The 20039-nt window shown below is 39.4% G+C and overlaps 1 protein-coding gene across 5 annotated transcripts in view; it reads right to left on the reverse strand.

Annotated features, from left to right (window-relative positions):
• The window catches only part of IL1RAPL2 (interleukin 1 receptor accessory protein like 2), a 372119-nt gene that overhangs the window by 139087 nt on the left and 212993 nt on the right, over nt 1-20039 (reverse strand). For all 5 annotated transcript variants that reach the window (XM_015626829.3, XM_033514121.1, XM_015626821.3 and 2 more), the window contains one exon: nt 19478-19631. In XM_015626829.3, coding sequence (XP_015482315.1) covers nt 19478-19631 — 154 coding nt within the window. The remainder of the gene's footprint in view (nt 1-19477; nt 19632-20039) is intronic.

Here is a 20039-nt window from a genome sequence, read left to right on the forward strand (position 1 = left end):
ACACAAATATCAATCTTTAATTAAAGACCACTGTTTTTCAAGGACAACAGAACTAAAAAATTTTCTTCCTTCTTCATCTGTATGTGACTCGAGTCATAGCAACCAGAAAGATTCTTGTCTGAAAGGAATTTTTGTTCTGCTTGGATCATAATGGAAGTAACTTCCCAAATCATACAAGCAATTGTACAATTTTAATAGGAGTGAACAAAGTATTTTCCTTGTGTTCCTTCCTCTGCAAGCAGGTACTGTGATTTTTCAGGCTCAGTTCTCCAGAACTGGTACATATCAATATGTAATGGTTTCTAGGTGACCTGTACCATTGCTTCCTCCTCTTCTCAGTGCATTCTTTCAACAGAACTGGTGGTGGGCTTTGGAGATAAATCCACTTCCTCCCCTGAGCTCTTACACGTATTCCTGAAAATTACTTTTACTTTCCTAGAGAGCAATCATGGAACTGCCCCATCCTTAATCTGAGATCTACTTGAGGAAAACATTCAAAATCTGTGGATCTGATGTGGTTTATTCATGGTAACCAATTCTTCCCTCCTTCACCTTGCATCAAATGATGAAGCATCAAACATTGCTAAGGAAGACAACAGTATTAAGGGAACTATCTCAGGTGAGGAAACCAAAGATCCAAGCCTTACTTTGCATAATTACAAATATTAATTATTGCCAGAAACTTATCTCCTTCCCTCTTTTAACCTTTAAATTATTAAGCCAGACAGTTTCAAACTGCACTTAACCTACTCACAGATCTTGTACCTAAACTAACCCAGACGTTTCCAATAATTGTAATGTGGTGTTGAGTTTTACTTTCAATAAAGAAAAAAAAGACAAATCCCACTGATTTTGATTCCTGCAGTTGCTTTTTAACAGAAGACTGCTGATGGCAGGAAACAAGCAAAAAGCTGCAGGAAGATGTACAGGAGTGTGGGTTACACTAGGGCCTGTATCTAATGCAACATTACATTTGCTCCCAAATTGTTGTCAGGGGATACTACTGCACTGAGTTGCCACTTCCATGCAGTTTGATTGCACCAGCTGTTAGAAAAAAAAAACTAGAGAGAAATACAGCAACCCCAAATGCCTGTCTATGCCAGGAGAGTGAAAGAGAAGTGCATGGAGTCAGAGTCAGATTCCCAATCGGTCTCACTTTTAAAAACTTGAACTTTTGGAACAGGTGTTGTAAATCAGAGATGAGTTACTCCAGAATTGAGCAGTGATTCACTCATGTAGTATTTTATTAAGATACCATCTCCTCCTCCAAATGCAAGATCACATGCTTCACAATGACAGGAAATTTTTCCAAAATCTTTAGCTATTTATGCTCCCAATGAATAAAGTGTCTGTGCAGGGAGAAGAATTGAAACTCCTTTGACAGCCTTAACATCCATGGTTATGGTTGTGGTGCTTGTTTTTCTCTTGTTCTCAGCCTTGCTGAATTAATTTCTGACAAACTGAAGCCAGACTGTGTCCACACCACTAGGTGACACTTTGTTCAAGCTGTAGAGACCTATTAATCAGGTGTCTAGATCAGGCCCACCAAGTTAAAGGACCAAGTACATAACTGACTTTTATTGCTCTGTTCCTGCTTTTTTCTTGAATCAATGGAAGAGTTCTGAGATAAGCATGTTGTAGAAGTGATGGATGCCATCACTGCTAATTATTCCACCCATTACAAGACATAGAATAAATCACTTTTTGTCTGGTGACTGTCGCATCGAATTTGTAGAGCACAAAAGACACTGCAGATCTGTGATACGCCTCTGTTCTTCTCATTACATAAGAGATAAAGATATGCATACTTAATAAATACATTTATTTTAACAAGATGAAGAACAGGCCTAATTCAAGTAGTAGCACTTTCTGAACATCTTTTTTATTATCACTATTACACCAGCACAAGACAAGTTTTATTTTCAAAATGGTCTTCACAACAGAGCATGGGGTTTTGCCATTTATGTTTCTAGTAGCTGCAGCAAAAAGTGCCATTTAGAGATGAAGCTGCAGCACAAGTACACTTTGTTCAATAAAAGAGCCAAACACTCATTTCTATCAAGAGCTCTGTAAGAAAAGCTTCCTTATTCATAAGGTATTGATTCAGGATAAGTTTCCTGTATACTTTCAAGTGTTTGGGATTAGAGGGTATTAGGGAAAAGCACTGGATGTTTGCAACAACAGTTGTAGCTGGGGTGCTGTGACAGCTGGAAGAGCTGTGCCCTGACATGTACTGCTGGAGGTGACCACAGGCAGCCTGGGAGGCAGAAGAACCCTGCACAGGTTTTCATATGTACCCTCCCCTGAAACTCCATTTCCCTTCTGCCCAAGTCTTGAGATTGCCCTAAAGCATTGTGCTTACATCTCCACTTCCAGCAGAATAAAACACTTGTTTATGTTTTTCTGAATGCAGCAGACAATTGGTCAAGGGATGGGCAATAGGTTCATGCTTTACCTTGGTCCCACAAAAATCAATTAAAGCCCATGTGTACCTCCTGACATTTGTAAGGAACTGCAGAATCAGTGTTGACACCGGAAAGCTCAAGCAGATCCAAAGCATTTCTCTACACAAGCAGAGAATGAGGAGCTCTGAGTAAGTTCAGGTATGTGGTATCATTTTAACAAAACACAGCAAGATGGATGTGCATGCCTGCTCCTGGTATAAATGCATTCCTACCTCTACTTCTATTTTAGTGTCTTCACATCTTTCTGCAGAGAAGATAATCCAAAACCTAAGTGAATAGAGTATTTTGTAGTTAAGAAACAACTGTTTCATCCCTGCTCTTTGTTGTCTTTTGAATGAACTGCTTAACATAAAATTTTCATTTTTCATTTTTCTGCTAAATTCTCCAGGGGCATTTATTTTTAAATGGTTGGGGATTTCACAACAGACTTCAATTTCAAAACTCAAAACTTGATTTGAATTTAGCCCTGGATAAAGGCCTTTGCTGTGATATGCTTCCAAAATTATAACTACAAAATGAAGTAGCAAAGTCATTTGAGACTTGTTTACTGCATGATAATTTCCACAGCTGGAACTGCATATGTTTCTCTCTAGCTAGGGACAAAGAATGGCTTGAAAAGCTTGCTCTCCATGGCAATGAGAATTTAACACCCACCAAAAATCCACTCTCTTCCATGAAAATGGAAGGTTTCTCTTGCCAGCTCTACTACTCTTTAGCCTATGCATCTGAGCAGCTCTTCCCCAGCACTGGTACCTCTGCCTGTCACAGAGCAAATCCTCACCTGCCCTCTGGTGGAACCCTACTGGGGCTGGCACAGGTTCCTCTAACACCAACAGAAACCAGACTGTTCATTTCAGATGTCTGCAGTGGCACAGACTGAGTCACAGAGTGGCACATCCATCTAACTCTATAGGTCAAAGGGACTGCCCCCAATGAAACCAGATTAATACCTTTGTTTTTGCATCCTGAATTTTTCTCCTGATGTTGACTGTCTAGAGCACAGTCACCTTCACCTCAGGAAGCTGGCAAATACCCTAATTTCAGTTTCAGTCTGCAATGAATTTTAAGTCCTGTACTATTTCCTCACCCTGTTGCTTCCCTATCAGCTACACTTCTCACATTGTTTTGCCATTTGGAGGTTTTTTGGGACACATTAGCCCTTGTTACAATAGTTACAGCTGTATGTACACATATGCTACAAGGTTGCCCCTTTCATCGCAAGTCAGTGACTTAATGAATCTTCCCCTTTCAGGCTGAAATTTCCCAGGCATGAACAAAGATCAGAGTTGATTTTTCTGTTGCTGTTGCCATTTTTGTTGCAATGAAAATACCTGTTTAGATGCTCTTTTCCTCTTTTGGAGATCAGAAACTCAAAACCAGGAGGCTGCCAGGAGAGGGGAACTGCCAGCCAGCCCAGCAGAGAGTGCTGCAAGGATGCAGCACCATGACAGTGTGGTGGCATCTATCCCACCCCTTGGGACAGTCATCTCTCCCTCTGACAGAGATGGAACACAGCTACATTCTTCCACTGCTTTATATTACATGTGCATCTTGCCTCCAGGAGTGATAAACAGCACCCACAACAACAACCCCATCACTGCAGCACCACATTTGTTACATTGACAGATGAGCTTCATACACAAAATTGCAGCCACATGCTTTTGAGGGACTCCATCTCCCCTCATCCTTACTGTGGCTAAAAGGAAAATAACATTTAATACTTCGAAACTGCTCCTGCTATGAAAGGGTTTATGACAAACACTTTAAGTAATGATTTTAAATATTTATTGGTGCACCAGGGCTTCAGATGAGAGGAGAACAATTGCTCTTGTTGTTATTTGTGGTATCTTGCATTGCCCTCTCCAATGGCAAAGTCCTTGGCACACATGACAAGCACAGGTGAAATCTAATTCAACAGGAGCAACATTTTTAACCCACCTCCACAATAACCAATTGAGAATTAAACATAAAGGTCAGTACAAAGCAGCACTGTCTCCTTCATTTCTACTGCTGATTTGAGCTGGTTGAGGCTCTGGGTTCTTTTAGGCACCTGTTTTAGCTGCCTCCTTCCATATCTCTGCCAGGTCTTTGCACTGATGTGGATTATTGTTGCTGGGTCACAGATTGCACCCATTGTTTGGAGACTCTTTCTTCCTCCATGATGATACAGCACAGCTTGGTTATAAGTTCCCATTCAAGCATGCATTAGAATGACAGAACCTCAAAGATGGAAACAATCTCTGGGTTTAGCTTTCCTTTCTTCTGGGTTAACAGGCATGGCTATGTCAGGGATTTGGGAACTTAAACTGACACTTTCCACACTTGCAGCTGTTTCTCATGTCAGCCTCTGGGATTTGACTACACCCTTATATTTAGTAAACACAAGAACAACAGAAAGATTTCTCTAATTTAGGCATCTTTATTTGAAGATAAGGATCTGGAGTTTCATTTCCTATTCTTATTTTCGTAATGTAAACCCAGCAAGCTGTTACTCACCAAGCATGTCACCAACAGGGAAAGCAGAGAAATGCAAATGTCTGTGAATTAAGGCAGATTCAGAGCAGTAAAAGCACACTAAGCCAAAATCAATCCTATTTAAAGGATAGAAGCATGCCATGAGGTATCCAAATATAATTCATAATATTATTGAAATGCAGTACTTTTACCAAAATAAGCACTTATCTATTTTCCTTCATCACCCAGAAAATTTAAACAAAAGTATATCCTGTAAATGTTCAGATGAAAATATATGCATTGCACAGTAACTTCTTTTTGAACCTAGACTTTATTATCATTTTTTTAAACATCATGTTTTAGCAATACTTTTCTATCCTGAAGCTCAGCTCTTTTCACCCTGGATACTTCAAAAGAAATCCTAACAAGAGAGGCTGGTCTTTTTGTAGTGTTAGGGGAAAACAAGTAAAATCACTCTCTATCATACTGGAAACACGAGAATGATTTGGAATCAAAGGAAGGGGATCTCATCAAAGGTCCAGAGAGAAGAGGAATAGCTTCAGGAAGGAAACAGGCTTTTTAAATGCAGTTTAACATTGAGAATAAATGTAAATATCTAGCCTGGTTGTGCAGAGAGATGGAGAATCTGGGTGTAAGGAGAATAGGGAGAGATATAATGTACAGCAGAGTGTATAGCAGACACTGCAGACTGGGGCCTGAGTGTTTTCTTCCAAGCTTTTTTTGAATTTTGACTGTCACAGTAAACAGCCCCAATTTTGTTCAGCTGGATTGACACATACAGAGCTCAAGGCTGGAGAGAAGAATATTTCAATAAGCAGCTAAGTTACTGTAGGCATGAGGACATCAAGTTTTAGTCTCACTTCCTGCTCCTTCTGACATTTTGAAATGTCAAGCTCCTGTCCACATTGCTGCCTTGTTTCCCACCTCATCTACAAGTGAGCAAGGGGAAGTTACCTGTTTACTGCATAAAAAGGACCACAGGATCACTGGTGATTTTCAAATGAGAAATATCCAGCCACAAAGTCGGTGTAATGGTGCAACTATAGGTCAGGAACTGCAGTGTGATCAATTTTATGTTCTTATTTGAAAGATACACATTTTCAAGTACCACAGTCCTGGGAAAGATCAGCAAGGGCTCCACACTGGATGGGGTCTGTTTGCAGCACCTCCATCCATGGCTGCGTTGTGGTGCCAGGCACCACAGGGAGCTTCATGTGAGGACCAGGGCAAGTGACAAGTTCCTGTCACCTTCAGCTGACACCCCATGTCAGCAGCTGTGTCACAGAGAAACACCCAAACCTAACAACAAAGCTCTTCTCTCGCACCAAATAAAAGCTGGTGCAACACAATATTTAAACTCTGCAAAGTCCTTATTAAATGTGACAGCAACAGCTGTAGCAGCTTGAGCACTGACAGAACGAGGGAAAGAATTAAATCCCTTTTGAGGGCTAGAAAAAGAAAGCAAGTACCATTTTAAATATTAAAATGAGGTCTGGGCTGACAGGGAATATAGATCTGGTGGCAGATAGCCAGAGACTTTGGAGGTGCTCAAAGCTGTTTCTCTGACCCTCCCACAACTTAATGGAAAGGAACCAACTTTCTTTCCAGTCCATATCATCTACATTAAACTAATATATATAATTCACACTCCTTATCTTCAGAGTATGATGTGTCCCATTAACCTCTCCCCTACATCACAAGCTCCAGCTGAAATAAACCTCAGTATTTGCTTATGAAATGCACAGTTCCCATTGCAATGCCAGAACAGTAGATAGTAGGGAATAGAACTATTTGTTTTTGGAAGCTGGAGAAAAAGTAAACATTAAAAATAAAACCCAAAAAAGACACATTTTCCCCCACAAATAGAATTACTTGACATGTACATACATTATAGGTGTGCTCAATTTCCATGACTTTGCTTTTCTGCAATGAAGGCATTGATTACTTTCCTTGAGGGAATGTTGGATGTATATCCATGCTTTAGCATGCTGCTTCAGTCATGTGGCCATGATCTACAGGAACCAGAACAATCCCATATAGGAAGCCACTAACATGGAAGAGAAATTTCTCATGGATAAGTTTGTTTAAGACAAACAGTCCCAAGTGAATTAACTTCATACGAGTAAATGAGTAAACAATAAAACATATCTTTGTCTGAGATGTATAAAACCTGTTAAAGGTGAGAACTTAGCAGGTTTTGTCACTGCTAGGAGGTGTAAGAACCAAAAATCTACCCCCTGTGGACTCCACATTTCCAGACTGACCTCTTCACCATCTTCTCTTCCCAGGTGCAGACTGTGATCACAGTATTTCCTCAGAGTGCTGCACGGCCCAAAGCTTTAGGGCAGCTTCTTTGTCAAGTGATAGAAAAAGTCTTTTAGCTAGAAAAGCAGTGAATTCTCTCCCTCTGGAGAGCAACACAGAAAAGCTGCAGTTTTTCCCAGAATGGAATTCTTACTATGAAGGGAAAAAAGAATTTCTTATGGGGGCAAATGCTAACATTCCTCTCTGACAAAACTCAGTTTTTTTCTGAAAAGTCACATTTCTTCATCAGCCTGATACCTTGGTTAGGTTTTTTCACCAGTTTCAAACAGACTTTTATATCAGAAAACCAAGCAACAAAGGTCTTCCTCTTCTCCCATCTAATCCTTCTCACCATATTTCTGAGGTCTGTCCCTCTTCACGTTGGCATCCACATCATGCTGAAGGACCCACTGCACACCCCTCTTATTTAATTTCAAATTCAGTTGTCTGTATTTCTGCAACGTGTGCATATCCCAAGAGAAGCACAAATGGCATCTCTAAATCAGATTGCTTTACTGCACAGTCACGTGTACCAATATTTAGATAATACTCTCCTTAAAAACATCTGCCTAAATTCACTTGCTGCAGCCTTAGAGGTTACAGAGCTGTCATGGCCCTGGCAGGGTCTTGTTCCAAGTGCATCTCATCTCACATTAAGGAAGAAAAAGCAGCATGGTAGTGTATTCCAGAGAAGCTATAAGGGCATACACAGCTTATGGCAAATTGGTTCTTTCCCTGCCAGAAACTACAACCTCTCCTGGCCCAGGATGGGCAGCTGGAGTCTCCACAACTGGACTGCTAATGCGATATATATTGTACAAAGATGAAAAGCCATCTGGTGCTTGCATCTAGCCTCCTTCAGTACAACCAAAGCCCTTTTATCATCTCAATCAATTATGAAATTATCTCAGAGCAGTTCCTGGCAGACAGGTACCCAGAAAGGAGAACCAGCACCAGCCAAGATAAAATAAAATCAGAGACCGCACAGACCACACTGCCCTTTCTGAGGAGAAACAGACGATTGCTGGGCTACACCAGAAAAAAACAGAGGATAAGAACCCAAAGCTGCCTTAGAAATTTATGACTATATTGTTTATTAATTTTACTGTTAAATCATTTTGGTTTGCAATTCTGCACTTTATATTTCCTGCACTTTCTCAGAGTACTTCAGCCCACAGGGCTTGTCATAAAAAATACCTTGGAGAGCATTTCATTTTAAGCCAAAGAAAAGGATGAAAAGTTAAATCACTTACTGTTGCATTCCCATTGGCTGCAAATTGATTTTATTTACTGAAACATGCTTGCATTGCAAAAACCACTCAACACACACAGTAAATAAGTCAGTACATGTAAGTCTAACGTAACAGAGTAGCTACCTAGCCCTTGGAAATAGACTGGAGTAATAAGCACCTAAATACAAATTCAGTTGAATGCTTATTTTCTCTTGCTTACAAAAGGCCAATCAATGCTATCAAAGACAAAAAATAACTTGGTTGGTGCTGATGAAAATTAAAAATATATTTTCTGTGCTGCTCCATGATATCAAAGACAAACAAGGTACCTAACACACAGAGCATATTTTTGTATGTCCTTTTAACTTAAAAATTGCAAGGCACAGAGCAAACATCGGTAAGTTATTAGCTTCAGTCTTGTGATGAACTTCATAAGAGCAACATCAGAGCCTGAAGCAATACTACTACTGTCAGATCTCATAAGCTAAACAGGGTCAGGCCAAACAGGCACTTGAATAAGGCACCTTTGAGGATCACATCACTGCAGCAAGAAATAATGCTGACAATTCAGCAGTGAGCACTATTCCTTCCACAGCAGAACTTTTCATCTCAGATACACAGCCACAAGTGCCAGGCAGCATAAACCAGTTTTGAAAGGCATCAACATTGTGCTGTGAAAATATAATCCTGATCTCCAGCTAAAGTCAAAGAAGAGCTAGTCACCTATTAAAATTTCTCTAGTCATTTCAAAGGAACAAGACAGTCATTGCTTCCTGTTCTCAAGCTTTTCTTATGAGACAAAACATGAGGCGAAATTTGCAGTTTCTCTGGGTGGGAAAGCTGCATTTTTCAGTGGACAAGGCAATCTGCTCACTCATGTGTATCTATTTTACCATTAGCAAAATGGTTTCAGGGGCAGTGTTATTTCCTGTCTGTGCATCTATCTGCCTATCTATTATTAATAAAGAAGAAAGAGCATCCAGCCTACACTTTCACGATGAAGGAAGCCTCCTCTAACGCAGAAAATGAAAACATACAAGTTTCTTTCAGTGTGTGTGTGCTTTACCTCACTGTTGTGGGCAAAATCCCCACAATCCTATCATTTATACTAAGTCACCTCCACCACTGAAAGCACAATACACTTGGAGAATGTGGTTCAGCAGCTCCCAGAATGAACAGCAGTTTTTAAAGTGGGAGCTCATATCTGACATTTACAGTATACAGTCAGTGATTCAGCGAGCTACAGTTGCTGTGCACAAAGACAGATCATTGGAGAAATGAGCAACCCATAACATGTGTGGAAGCCTTGGCTGTCCACATCAATAAATTAGACAATACCAAATAATCGATGCTACAAACTGTAAACTGCTGATTTAAGGTGGAAGGAAAAAACCATCATGCTCAAGAACATGACAGAGAACTAGGGGGCAACATAGGTCAATAAAAACTAATGCTATTTGCCATTCTAATTACTTTGCATGTTCATGAGCCAGGAAGGCAGGCTGTAGAGCTGTAAGTAAAGCGCCAAGAGTACTGACACTATATATAATTCATAGACTGCAGCATATTGCTACATTTCTCACTGCCCTTAGAACTTGCAGTTTCTCCGGGAGATATGGAGGTAATACTTAATGTTTATCTACCAAACTCATTTTTCATGAGCCCTGTGTTAACAGGTCACTCTGGTGAATGGAAAAGTCATCAGTCTGGATCACTTGAGGGATTGCAAACAAAGGAGCTTTTATCCTTGTGGATATATTTTGTTGTCACTTCAACAGTGACACAGTTCACACGGCAACCACGAATGGGCACATGCTTCCCTCAGACACTGTCCAGATCCTCAGCTTACACACTCTGATGAGGTGCTCTTGAAACCAGAAGAGTTGGTCCAATTTATCAGGACCTTGTGTCAGGTGAAAAAGAGATGTTAAAAGACAGAACAGGATAGGCATTTCTTCCAAGTGAATGGGCACCCTCACTGTACTGATACCACGCTCTGGACTGAACTTTCCTGTTGACTCTTTGCAGACACAGAAGTTGCTGAACATTTATAACAGGGTTTTTACATGGTTGAACAAGAAGTACTCTGAAAAAGGCAGAGAAATTGCTCCATTTTCCAAATGGAGTCAAAAGCATTGCTGGATCATAGTGGGCTTTGCCTGAGGTATATAGAAAAACTAAAGTCACTACAGAAATCAGTGGCAATTAAGTCTGCTTTGACCAGAGAAACATGCTTAGCTGTCTACAGGAGTTAACAGGATGCCAGACATGTAAAAAATCAGAAATGAAATTAAAGTTTTAAGATAAATACTTCACTGTATTACAGAAAGATAATATTTACAAAACAAAGACCTTGGTAAAAATTCATACAAATCACATAAAATATATCAAGAGAAAACTCTAATTGTTGGTACTTCCTATATGTAGCTTTAAATAGATAATTATTTTGGCAATGGTTTGAGAACCCGGCTGTGAAATTCATTTTCTGGTCTTTAAGTGCTGTATTTGTCAGCACTTAACCCATTTCTGCCTTGTTTTCTCTCACAGAAAGGAAGGTTTCCTTTAGAAAATAAAAATACTAGAAAATGCAATGCATCATTTATAAGAAAGTGCAGCAGAGGAAATGCTAAGAACAGTATCTCCTACCACAGATCTTCTAAAGCTTGGAACTCCCAGTAAAAACTTAATTTGGGCAGGCTTTTTGCTGTCCCTTGCATTTAATGAAAAAGTGATTCCCCGACTGTCTCAAGATATTGCAGAGAGTGAGAAGAGATGAAGTCTTGCTATGGAAATGTGTAATTTATATGAGCAAGTAAATGTCAGTTGAGATATGACATGTTATATATTTTAACGTGGCAATATTAGAAGTGAACAGGAAGGATTTTCTGTTCCCAAACAATCTGCAGTATCCCTCCCAGAAGTATAAAACTTCTGCAGATTTAACTTGTTCACTTTAAGATTTCCTTTCCAAATTAACAACTATCTAATTTTCACAGCTGTTTGAACTGCAGTCACAAGCAAGCTGCTTTTCCCCTTGACTTTGTTTTGTAAATATCTTCCCCTGAATAATTGGTTTCTCCAGATTTTTTTTAATTTATTCTCTTTTGGACTTAAATATTGGTAAAAGTTTTGTTATGAAAAAAATGTTAAAGGAGGAAAGGCCTTTCTGCATATTCCATTATAAATGCAATCCATTAGTCAGTTGAATGTACTATGAACTATAAAACACTATAGTGTTTTAAAACACTGTAATTATATAAAACACTATGAACTATAGAAGAAACTGAAAATCTTACCAGTTTTTATTCCCCTTCACTGCTTACATTGCATTTGAGGAGAATCTGGAAATGCACACTTTATTTTGAGCTCAGTAGCCCTGGCTGGGTAATCAGTGTATCTTTCTTTGTGGTTCTATTTGGGTGATACCCAACACCACCATGGCACACAGGGAGGTGCCAGGAGAGGCACAATGTGAGTCCCCTTCTCCCTGCATTCTCCCAGGACAAGGTGTGAGATCCAGCCTCATATCAGCCAAGGAAATGGGATGCAAACATCCATCACTCCCTTGCTCTGGGAGCTTTCTGTACAGGGATTTGCTGTACAAAGTATTATGGGAGGGAGTTCTGACTTACGGATAAAATTGCTTGTTAAGAACAAAAATGAGTTCTAAAGTAGAAAGTGCCAATCTTCCAGTGCTCCCTGACTGTACCCCAGCAGCTCCCCATGAAGTTACAGGGAGCAGGAGTTGGGCCTTCAGCTGGGAACAGCACATTCCCTGCCAAAAGGGAGCTCTGGTTGGAGCTCTTGCATGGGATACAAGAGGGGACAGGCATCCCTGGCCACGTGTCAGACGTGGAGGGGGCTGCCAAGCACTGGGGGTGAGCTGAATGTTGTTCACAGCAGACAAAGGCTAAAGCTGACAAGCCAGAAGAGGAAGGAAAGAATAAAAAGCTCTGGGTCCTACAGCTGCTGACAGCTTCAGTATCACTTTAGAATTCTGGTGAACACTAAACAGGGGAAATTTTTCTCATGGAGATGTGGAGCTGAACAAATAGAGCTCTCAAGAAGGAGCATCTGCTTCCAGGAAAAGGGAGATGGATCCAAGTACAGCCAACACCTCCCATGCCCACCACCACTGGCCATGCAAGGAAGTGAGGAGGAGCAAAGCCTGAAGGCCAAACCAGCTCCCACCCTCCGCACGTCACCATGTTTTACCTTGGAGTGCTTTTCAGGCTGCTTCATCAGGAAAATTCACAGGCTGCTTTAGGCTTTCCTTGAAATGTTTTCTGCTTTATTTGAGACAACAGACTCTCTGACCCATGCTTGAAAATACAAACAAATAAGGGAGAGGGGAGCTAACAGCTCTCATCATAGCTGCTGGCCAAAATCAACAGAAAAACACCACTTCACTTCAAGCAACCCCCATATCCCAGGGATTAGGTGAGATATTGAGTGTTGACAGGAACCAGAGCTTGTATTTGGGAAAAATTTTGGTATTTCATAAGAAATTTCCTGCAAAACATCAATTAAAGAAAAAAAAAATAGAACCATTCAAAATACCTCATTTCAGAAATGCTGAAAAATTTCAGTAATATACATTAGTGGCTGTATGTGTTCTTAAAAATAGTACAGCCACAAGTCAAAATAAAATATATCAGCTTACAACAAAGGAGTAATTTGACATAACAAAATCAGAAATACAAAGTGTTGCAATATGACGTTTGATGTTAAAGTTACATGAGTGGAAATTAATGTTATTTTCACACGGTGCTGTAAGTGATGTTTCTGCCTTATTTGATGATAAAATGGTGCTAATAATAGCTACTTCATCCCACCTCCAAAGAAAAGGCTCTGGAGCTCAGAAAATAAAGCAACAATGGGAGAGTAGGAACATGTCCAGCCTCCATCAGGATCCAGAGGTTCTGCCTTCTCTGCAGAGGGCAATGCCAGGCAGAGATGTCAGAGTTAATTTGGGTACCAAAAGCCAAGCAAACATGGCTCTGCTGGAAAAGGCCCTTCACAGCTAAGTGAGGAACCCCTGCACACCAGAGCTCAGCCATGTCCCGAGCACAGGACTTGTCACTGCACAAAACTGCTGGGGATGTTCAGTTCAGCCTCTGCTCCTCAGACATCTGATTTTTTAACCTGAATCTTATGCTGGCCCTGCTTTTGATTACTTCTACAAATAGTATTCAGAGCTCAGTGACCTTTCAGAGCTAAACTGGATTTTTGGATAAGCAACTACTTAAGCAACACTGAACCATTTCATGAATTCATTGCAGATTACTAAACTATTTATGCCTAAACACAGTGCTGTTGGGAGGGAATCACAATTACATGTTTTCACATTTTTAAGCAAACACCAACTCTTACATTTGACAGCGTAAATCTATTATAATAGTCTCAGTTCCAAAGGACTTGGAAGAACTTCCATGTTTCTGCTCAGTTTAAATAAGTTTTTAATCTATCTTAACACTTTTTATTGTGGTTGTTCTGGAAACTGTCAGCAGCCAAAAATGTAGTCAGTCAACACATCGTTTGTATGACTTTGGTGACAATACTTTATCCTCCACAAACTGATAAGGCCTAGAGTGCACTTAGGGATTACTGCAGGTATAAATTTGATTCTGATCAGAACCCAGTAAATGCTGCCAATGTGTCACTAGCCTCGACTTCTAATAATGTAAAGCAGCATATCCAGTTCACAGAGGATTAAAAATGGGCAGAAAAGCAACCACTACTGAATGGTGGACATACTTTTAGCTCATATCCTCTCTTCTTTTGTGGTAGCTTTTCTCTCTACGGCACTAGAGCTGCTGGAAAATCCAACTAATTGATTGCCCTTCTAAATCCAATTCACCCCCTTGGTTTAACAATAGCAAATCACCATCAACTACTTTTGCTAATAAAGGGGTCCCAAACCCACAAACAAAATCTAGCAACAGCAGCAGGTGTAATTTGAAAAGCGAGAGATGTAATTAGACTTGAAAGGATTTAATTGAAAAACTATGATCAAAGAGTGAATTCAGGCAGAATCATTCAACTCAAGTAGCCATGTGGAATAATTCGTCATTTACAATGGTCAAAACAGATACTGCTGCATAAATGACTTTTAGGAACAGCCAGGCATTTTAGCAGCCTGTGAAGAATATGCCAGAGTAGAGAATGAAGGAAACTTGGAGGACAGAGCTCCTGGACAGAGTGGTCCAGTAATTCCTGCATGTCACTCCAATCCATCACCAGTAGTTTATGAAGCTGGTCAGAATGCCACCTTCTCCTGTCATACTGGAAAATAATTCACCAGTACAAGCTCACAAATAACCTCTTTCCACAGGCAGAAGAAAGAACAAGGCAACCTCTCCCACTAGCACAGCTGTCCCTGAAGAAACACATCCCTGAAAAACAGCCTCATCTGCCAGGGGCACCTGGGCCACGCTGTCAGACCACGTTTTGCTCCCTTCTCAGAGGCACTACCCTTTCCCAAACCTCCAAAATCCTCCAAAATACATCTCCTTGCATTTTCTTCTCGACCTGTGCCCTTACAGAGCAGTGTTCCAGAGTAAAGAGAGTGCTGAAGGAGCAGATAAACACAGCAGGTGTTTATTACTATTATTATTATTATTATTATTATTATTATTATTGTTATATCTTAATTTTAATTAATTCTTAATTGTTTTCCACAATTGCACCTTTTCACCCTCAAAGCTATTGATACATTGCTGTGCATCAAGATGGAGTAATTTGTTGGTAGGGCTGGGGAAAACAGGAAGATGCATAAATTGCCTTTCAAAACCAATATTACTTTCTACATTTGAGGTTTTTTTCTTTTAATCTGAATAGTACAACAGTCCTTCAATAAACATTGGCATTTACAATACTCATTAACATGCTTTTGATTGCTGATATTCCTGAATTATTGTAATTTAAATAAATTCTAATAATGTAGATTATCTATAACTTTATATTAGTGCTTTCAGGTTTTTTCTAAATGGGTGCACTCTAATTTATTATGTAATTAAAAACTGAGTTTCTGTTACATTTTTATGCTTTATGCTTAGATCACAGTTTCTAATCTCACTTGTTTGTCACACCAGAGCTACCAAGAAGCAAAGTGAAATCGTATCAGTATTTTTTTTTACATTGACTGAAGGGTTATATGTTATTTGCTAAGAGATAACACTGTTGTCATGTTTCTTCAGCAAAAAAGGCTTACAAGACTTGTTTCACATCTGTCTGAATGATATAACAAACCCATGAAGAACTAGTGATGAAAAAGCTGGTTTGTTGACAATCTATTATTGTTAAATGCACCCAAACACCAAGATTTAGGCACTGCTCATTAGTGCTGTATTGTAGCTCAGGATTTTGTCTCTATAAATACTTCATGTCAAAATATTTTTCAAATATATTCTAGGCTGTAAGCCTTTCCCTTACAACCCTGAAGAGCAACATCCTCTGAAGCCTTTTATCAACTGAATCACACTCAATGTTCATTACCCACCGCAGCCAGATGATGACACTGCCAGCCCTATGGCCAGCTGCCCTTCCTGCAAATGCCATCTGACCTGTCTGCTTTCTGCTCTGCTCACCTACCAATACCACTCTGTCTTCTCCTGGCCAGACATCACACACTGATAGCTTTCAGCTTCCATCTATTGATTATATTACATCTATTTGCTTCTATTTCTTTCTATCTATCTATCTATCTATCTATCTATCTATCTATCTATCTATCTATCTATCTATCTATCTATCGATCTATCTATCTATCTATCTATCTATCGATCTATCTATCTATCTATCTATCTATCTATCTATCTACTCCATTTCCTGAGATTTCTTTCTTACAAATAATCTCATAGTTGCTCATATCATGACTTAGTCACAGAAGAAAAGGAGGAACTCCCTTTTTACCTCTAACTGGCCCACTGAGATCTTCCATTTGGGTCTGCAAAGGCCAGAAGGCAAGACAGGATCCAAGGAAAGCACACACTGTCCTTGCAGCTCTCTGCCACAGGCACAGCCACCAAGACAACTGTGCCAACACTTCGGTACAGGAAGTTAAGGCAACACCTTCTAATAGCTCTAATGACATCACTGGACTTTACTGGATAACTAAACAATAAGAGCAGGGTTGTGTTCCCATCTGAAAGCCTTTACCTGAAATAAATCCTTAGGCAACAAACAGGCAGTCATCCTTCACTCGGCCCACAGCTGCTCTCCTGTCTGCTGTTAACTTCAATCAGGCTGGCTTGTGGGATCACATCTTCAGCAAAACTGCTGCATTTGTCTGGGATCTCATTAACTATTCTGATTAGTTTTACCAACAGCAAGTTAAAATGGTGTGTCTGGCTCCTGTACCTTGAAATTTTCCTAAAGCATTTGATGTAACTTCTGTTATGACAGCACTGCATTTATTCTGATTTCAAGTTTCGCTGCTTAGATGCCTGTTCTGCATTTAGCTACGAATAGCAGATATTTCATATTGCTACTTACATAACAACCAGAATCTTCACAAAGGACTAGAAACCTCATGTACAATATTTGATGTGACTTCAAAGAAAAAACGATCTTTGTCTTACAATTGAGAGATAAATAACTTCACCCACCTAACTGGTGTGCTTTGTACACCAGTCCTGTCTAACTGTGTACTTTAGCAAATGCCTGAAAGACTACAGGGAGTCTAAGCCAGCTTCCTTTCTCTCCATGGCAGTGCATCTCTCCTTGCTCAAGGGAGACATGGAGTTACCCATTTCACTTTCAGAGTAACTCTTCAATAGCAATTTCAGGTTACCATGACTGCTAGCAGTGCCCAACAGAGTCTTTCTATTCAAAATCTTTATGTTAGAGGAACTCAGACACTTGCCAATAAATGCCAATTCAGGCATGGTAATAAGTGCCAGTAATAGAAACAGAATTACAAAGCTCCTTCAGAAGAAAGCAGCAGGCAAGATCCTTTTCTCCACATTTGTGTTGCAGGCTAGCAGAGACAATTCTTCCCCAGCCTTCAGGAGGATTTGCTAAAAGCAATTTTAAAGACCAGCAGGTTCAGAAGTCAGAGCTCTGGTTCTCCCTCTAGCCTCTCCTGGTACAATGTTTGATGAGAACTCATTTTCAGACAGATGAAAAATGGGGCACAGGGCAACACCAATTCCATTACAAGAAAGACCTGGACATACTGGGATGAGTCAGTGAGGGACCACACATTTATTCAGCCAGGTCCCTGAGGATGTCATGTACCTGCTCCCAGCCTGTGATCTGACCTCAGATCCTCCCCACCCAGCTTGGACAGCCACACAACACAAGCAATCCTTTGCTGTTTGTTGTACAAATTTTCTTTGACTTCTCCCCCACAAAGATCTAAACCTACGCACATGTAAACTTCATAAACTGAAACAACACAAAAACAGGAAAAATAAACTTGTTCAACCAAGCTGTGAGACAATATGCTTACATGGTTCTATTACATTTGTAGTTCTCACCCACGTTTTTAGGTTTTCATTTACATAACCTTACCAGCCTCTTTCAGATACCTAGAGAAATTCAACCAGCAAACACATAACATCAGATATGTCTCCCAAACATTTCCATCTGGAAAAGGTGTTTACAAACATATGTGCTTGTAAACTGAACAAAATTTAATGCAACATGAAATCACACCAAATTAAAAGGGGAAAAATCTTTTGATTCTCAAGCATTTTGCCAAAAGGAGAACACTTAAATTAAATAATTCAGATAATAAACTTTTCAATAAGACAAATAACTGTAATAAATACTATATTTAGTTTAGGACAAATTCCTTAAATTGTGAAGTATAAAATCACCAGTGTTTAAATAATGAAGAGAACACATGACTAGCAAGGTCATGATGAGAGGGAGAGCACAGAATATCCATCATGAGGAATTGAGTTAAATGCATCTCATTTTCACTTTGTCAAACTTAGTTCACATTCTGGTTGAAGACCAGCATGTTACTTAGAGTAGCAACTATCTACAAAGCAGGTATTGGTTCATTATCATATGATGATCATATATATCATATTCATATCTTAATTCATTATATCTTCATTCATATCTCAGGTCTAGGGTCAGGTAGGTCAAATCAATACTTTAGAGTTCTGTCCATGGTAAAAAATGGACAATAAAGGGTCACACGACCATAGGCCACACAGGGAAAAGAACTTACGGAAAATGAGGAATAATGATAAGACTAAAAAAACAGATTCCACTCAAAATAAAGGGAAGACTCTTTTTTTCAAGAACATATTAGGAATATCATATGGAATAATTCAGTTTGATATAATAAAGAAGAATTCTACCAGTTACTGTATTGAGTAGGGCCCCATTTTAATCAGTATGTGGGGAAAATACCCAACCATTTGTTTATATGGTTTTGTGTGAAAGGCTGAAGAAAACCTCAACCTCAAATTGCAAAGTTCCACAGACACAGGAGGCAAAATAATAATTATAGATGTCATACTGCACAGTGGGATGAAAAGGGAGGAGGACTATGTCGGTAGACAATACTTTTTTAGCTGTTCATTTTTGGTACCTGGCAAAAATAGACAGAAAAATACTGTTGTCTAGTAAATATTACATGGAGTCAGAACCATAGAGAACCTCCTGAGAAGCAGGTTACTTTGTTATGACAGTCCAACATTGCTAACTTCATTCTTGGAATAGGTTGTGCCCATACTCTTCACTAAATACAATCTCTAGACTAGAAAAGCTGATCATCATAAATGAAATGAAAGCTTAAAAATATGGAGCATTTCCAGGTTTTCTACAGAGCAAAAGGTAGAAGTACTCTTCTGTGTAATTTTAGAAGATCTTGATAAAAATTTCCCTGAGTCTGTGACTGCTCAGCTACTGGGATTTGCTTGGGACTTATTTCTATCAAACAGATTCACTGACAGATTTCACCAACATGTGAATACCATTTTTTCCTATTATTTCATAGATTAATTTTTTTTCCTATTGGCATAGAAAAAAGATTCTTACCAGTAACCTTCAATTCAACCGTCCTTCGTATAAGCTTGCCTTCAAATTTTAGTTCACAGGTATAATTTCCTCCATCTTCTTCCTGGACCTCTTGAATTAAGAGAGTATTTCCCTTCTGAATTACAACGTTTCTCCACATTTTTGGCTCACATTCCTGCAGAAAAAAATCCAGTGCCAAAATTACCAACATAAGACAGTATTGCCTGATCATATTTTCAGTATTATGCATAAGGAAACAACCACCAAAATATATTTTGCAATTAAAATTCAAATGTAATTTCAGAAAGCAGAGAGATCTGAAACTGGAATTAATCTGAAGACTGAAATGAAACAGAAATGTTTCTAAGGTTCAGTTTTTCCTACTGTATCACACAGGCTGTGTTTAATACATGGTGCCCTCAAGCAATGGTTAAGTATCTTTTTTTTTTCATAACAACTGCCAAGACCTCTCCTTTAGGACGGACCATTAAAATACGTCTCTATTTGAAGGGAGTAAGGGCAACATCTGTTAAGAGCTAGCCTGAAGGCAAATTTTACATATAGTCCCAGGCCAGAACCATTT

The sequence above is a fragment of the Parus major genome, chromosome 4A (assembly GCF_001522545.3).
Source record: "Parus major isolate Abel chromosome 4A, Parus_major1.1, whole genome shotgun sequence".
NCBI lineage: Eukaryota > Metazoa > Chordata > Aves > Passeriformes > Paridae > Parus > Parus major.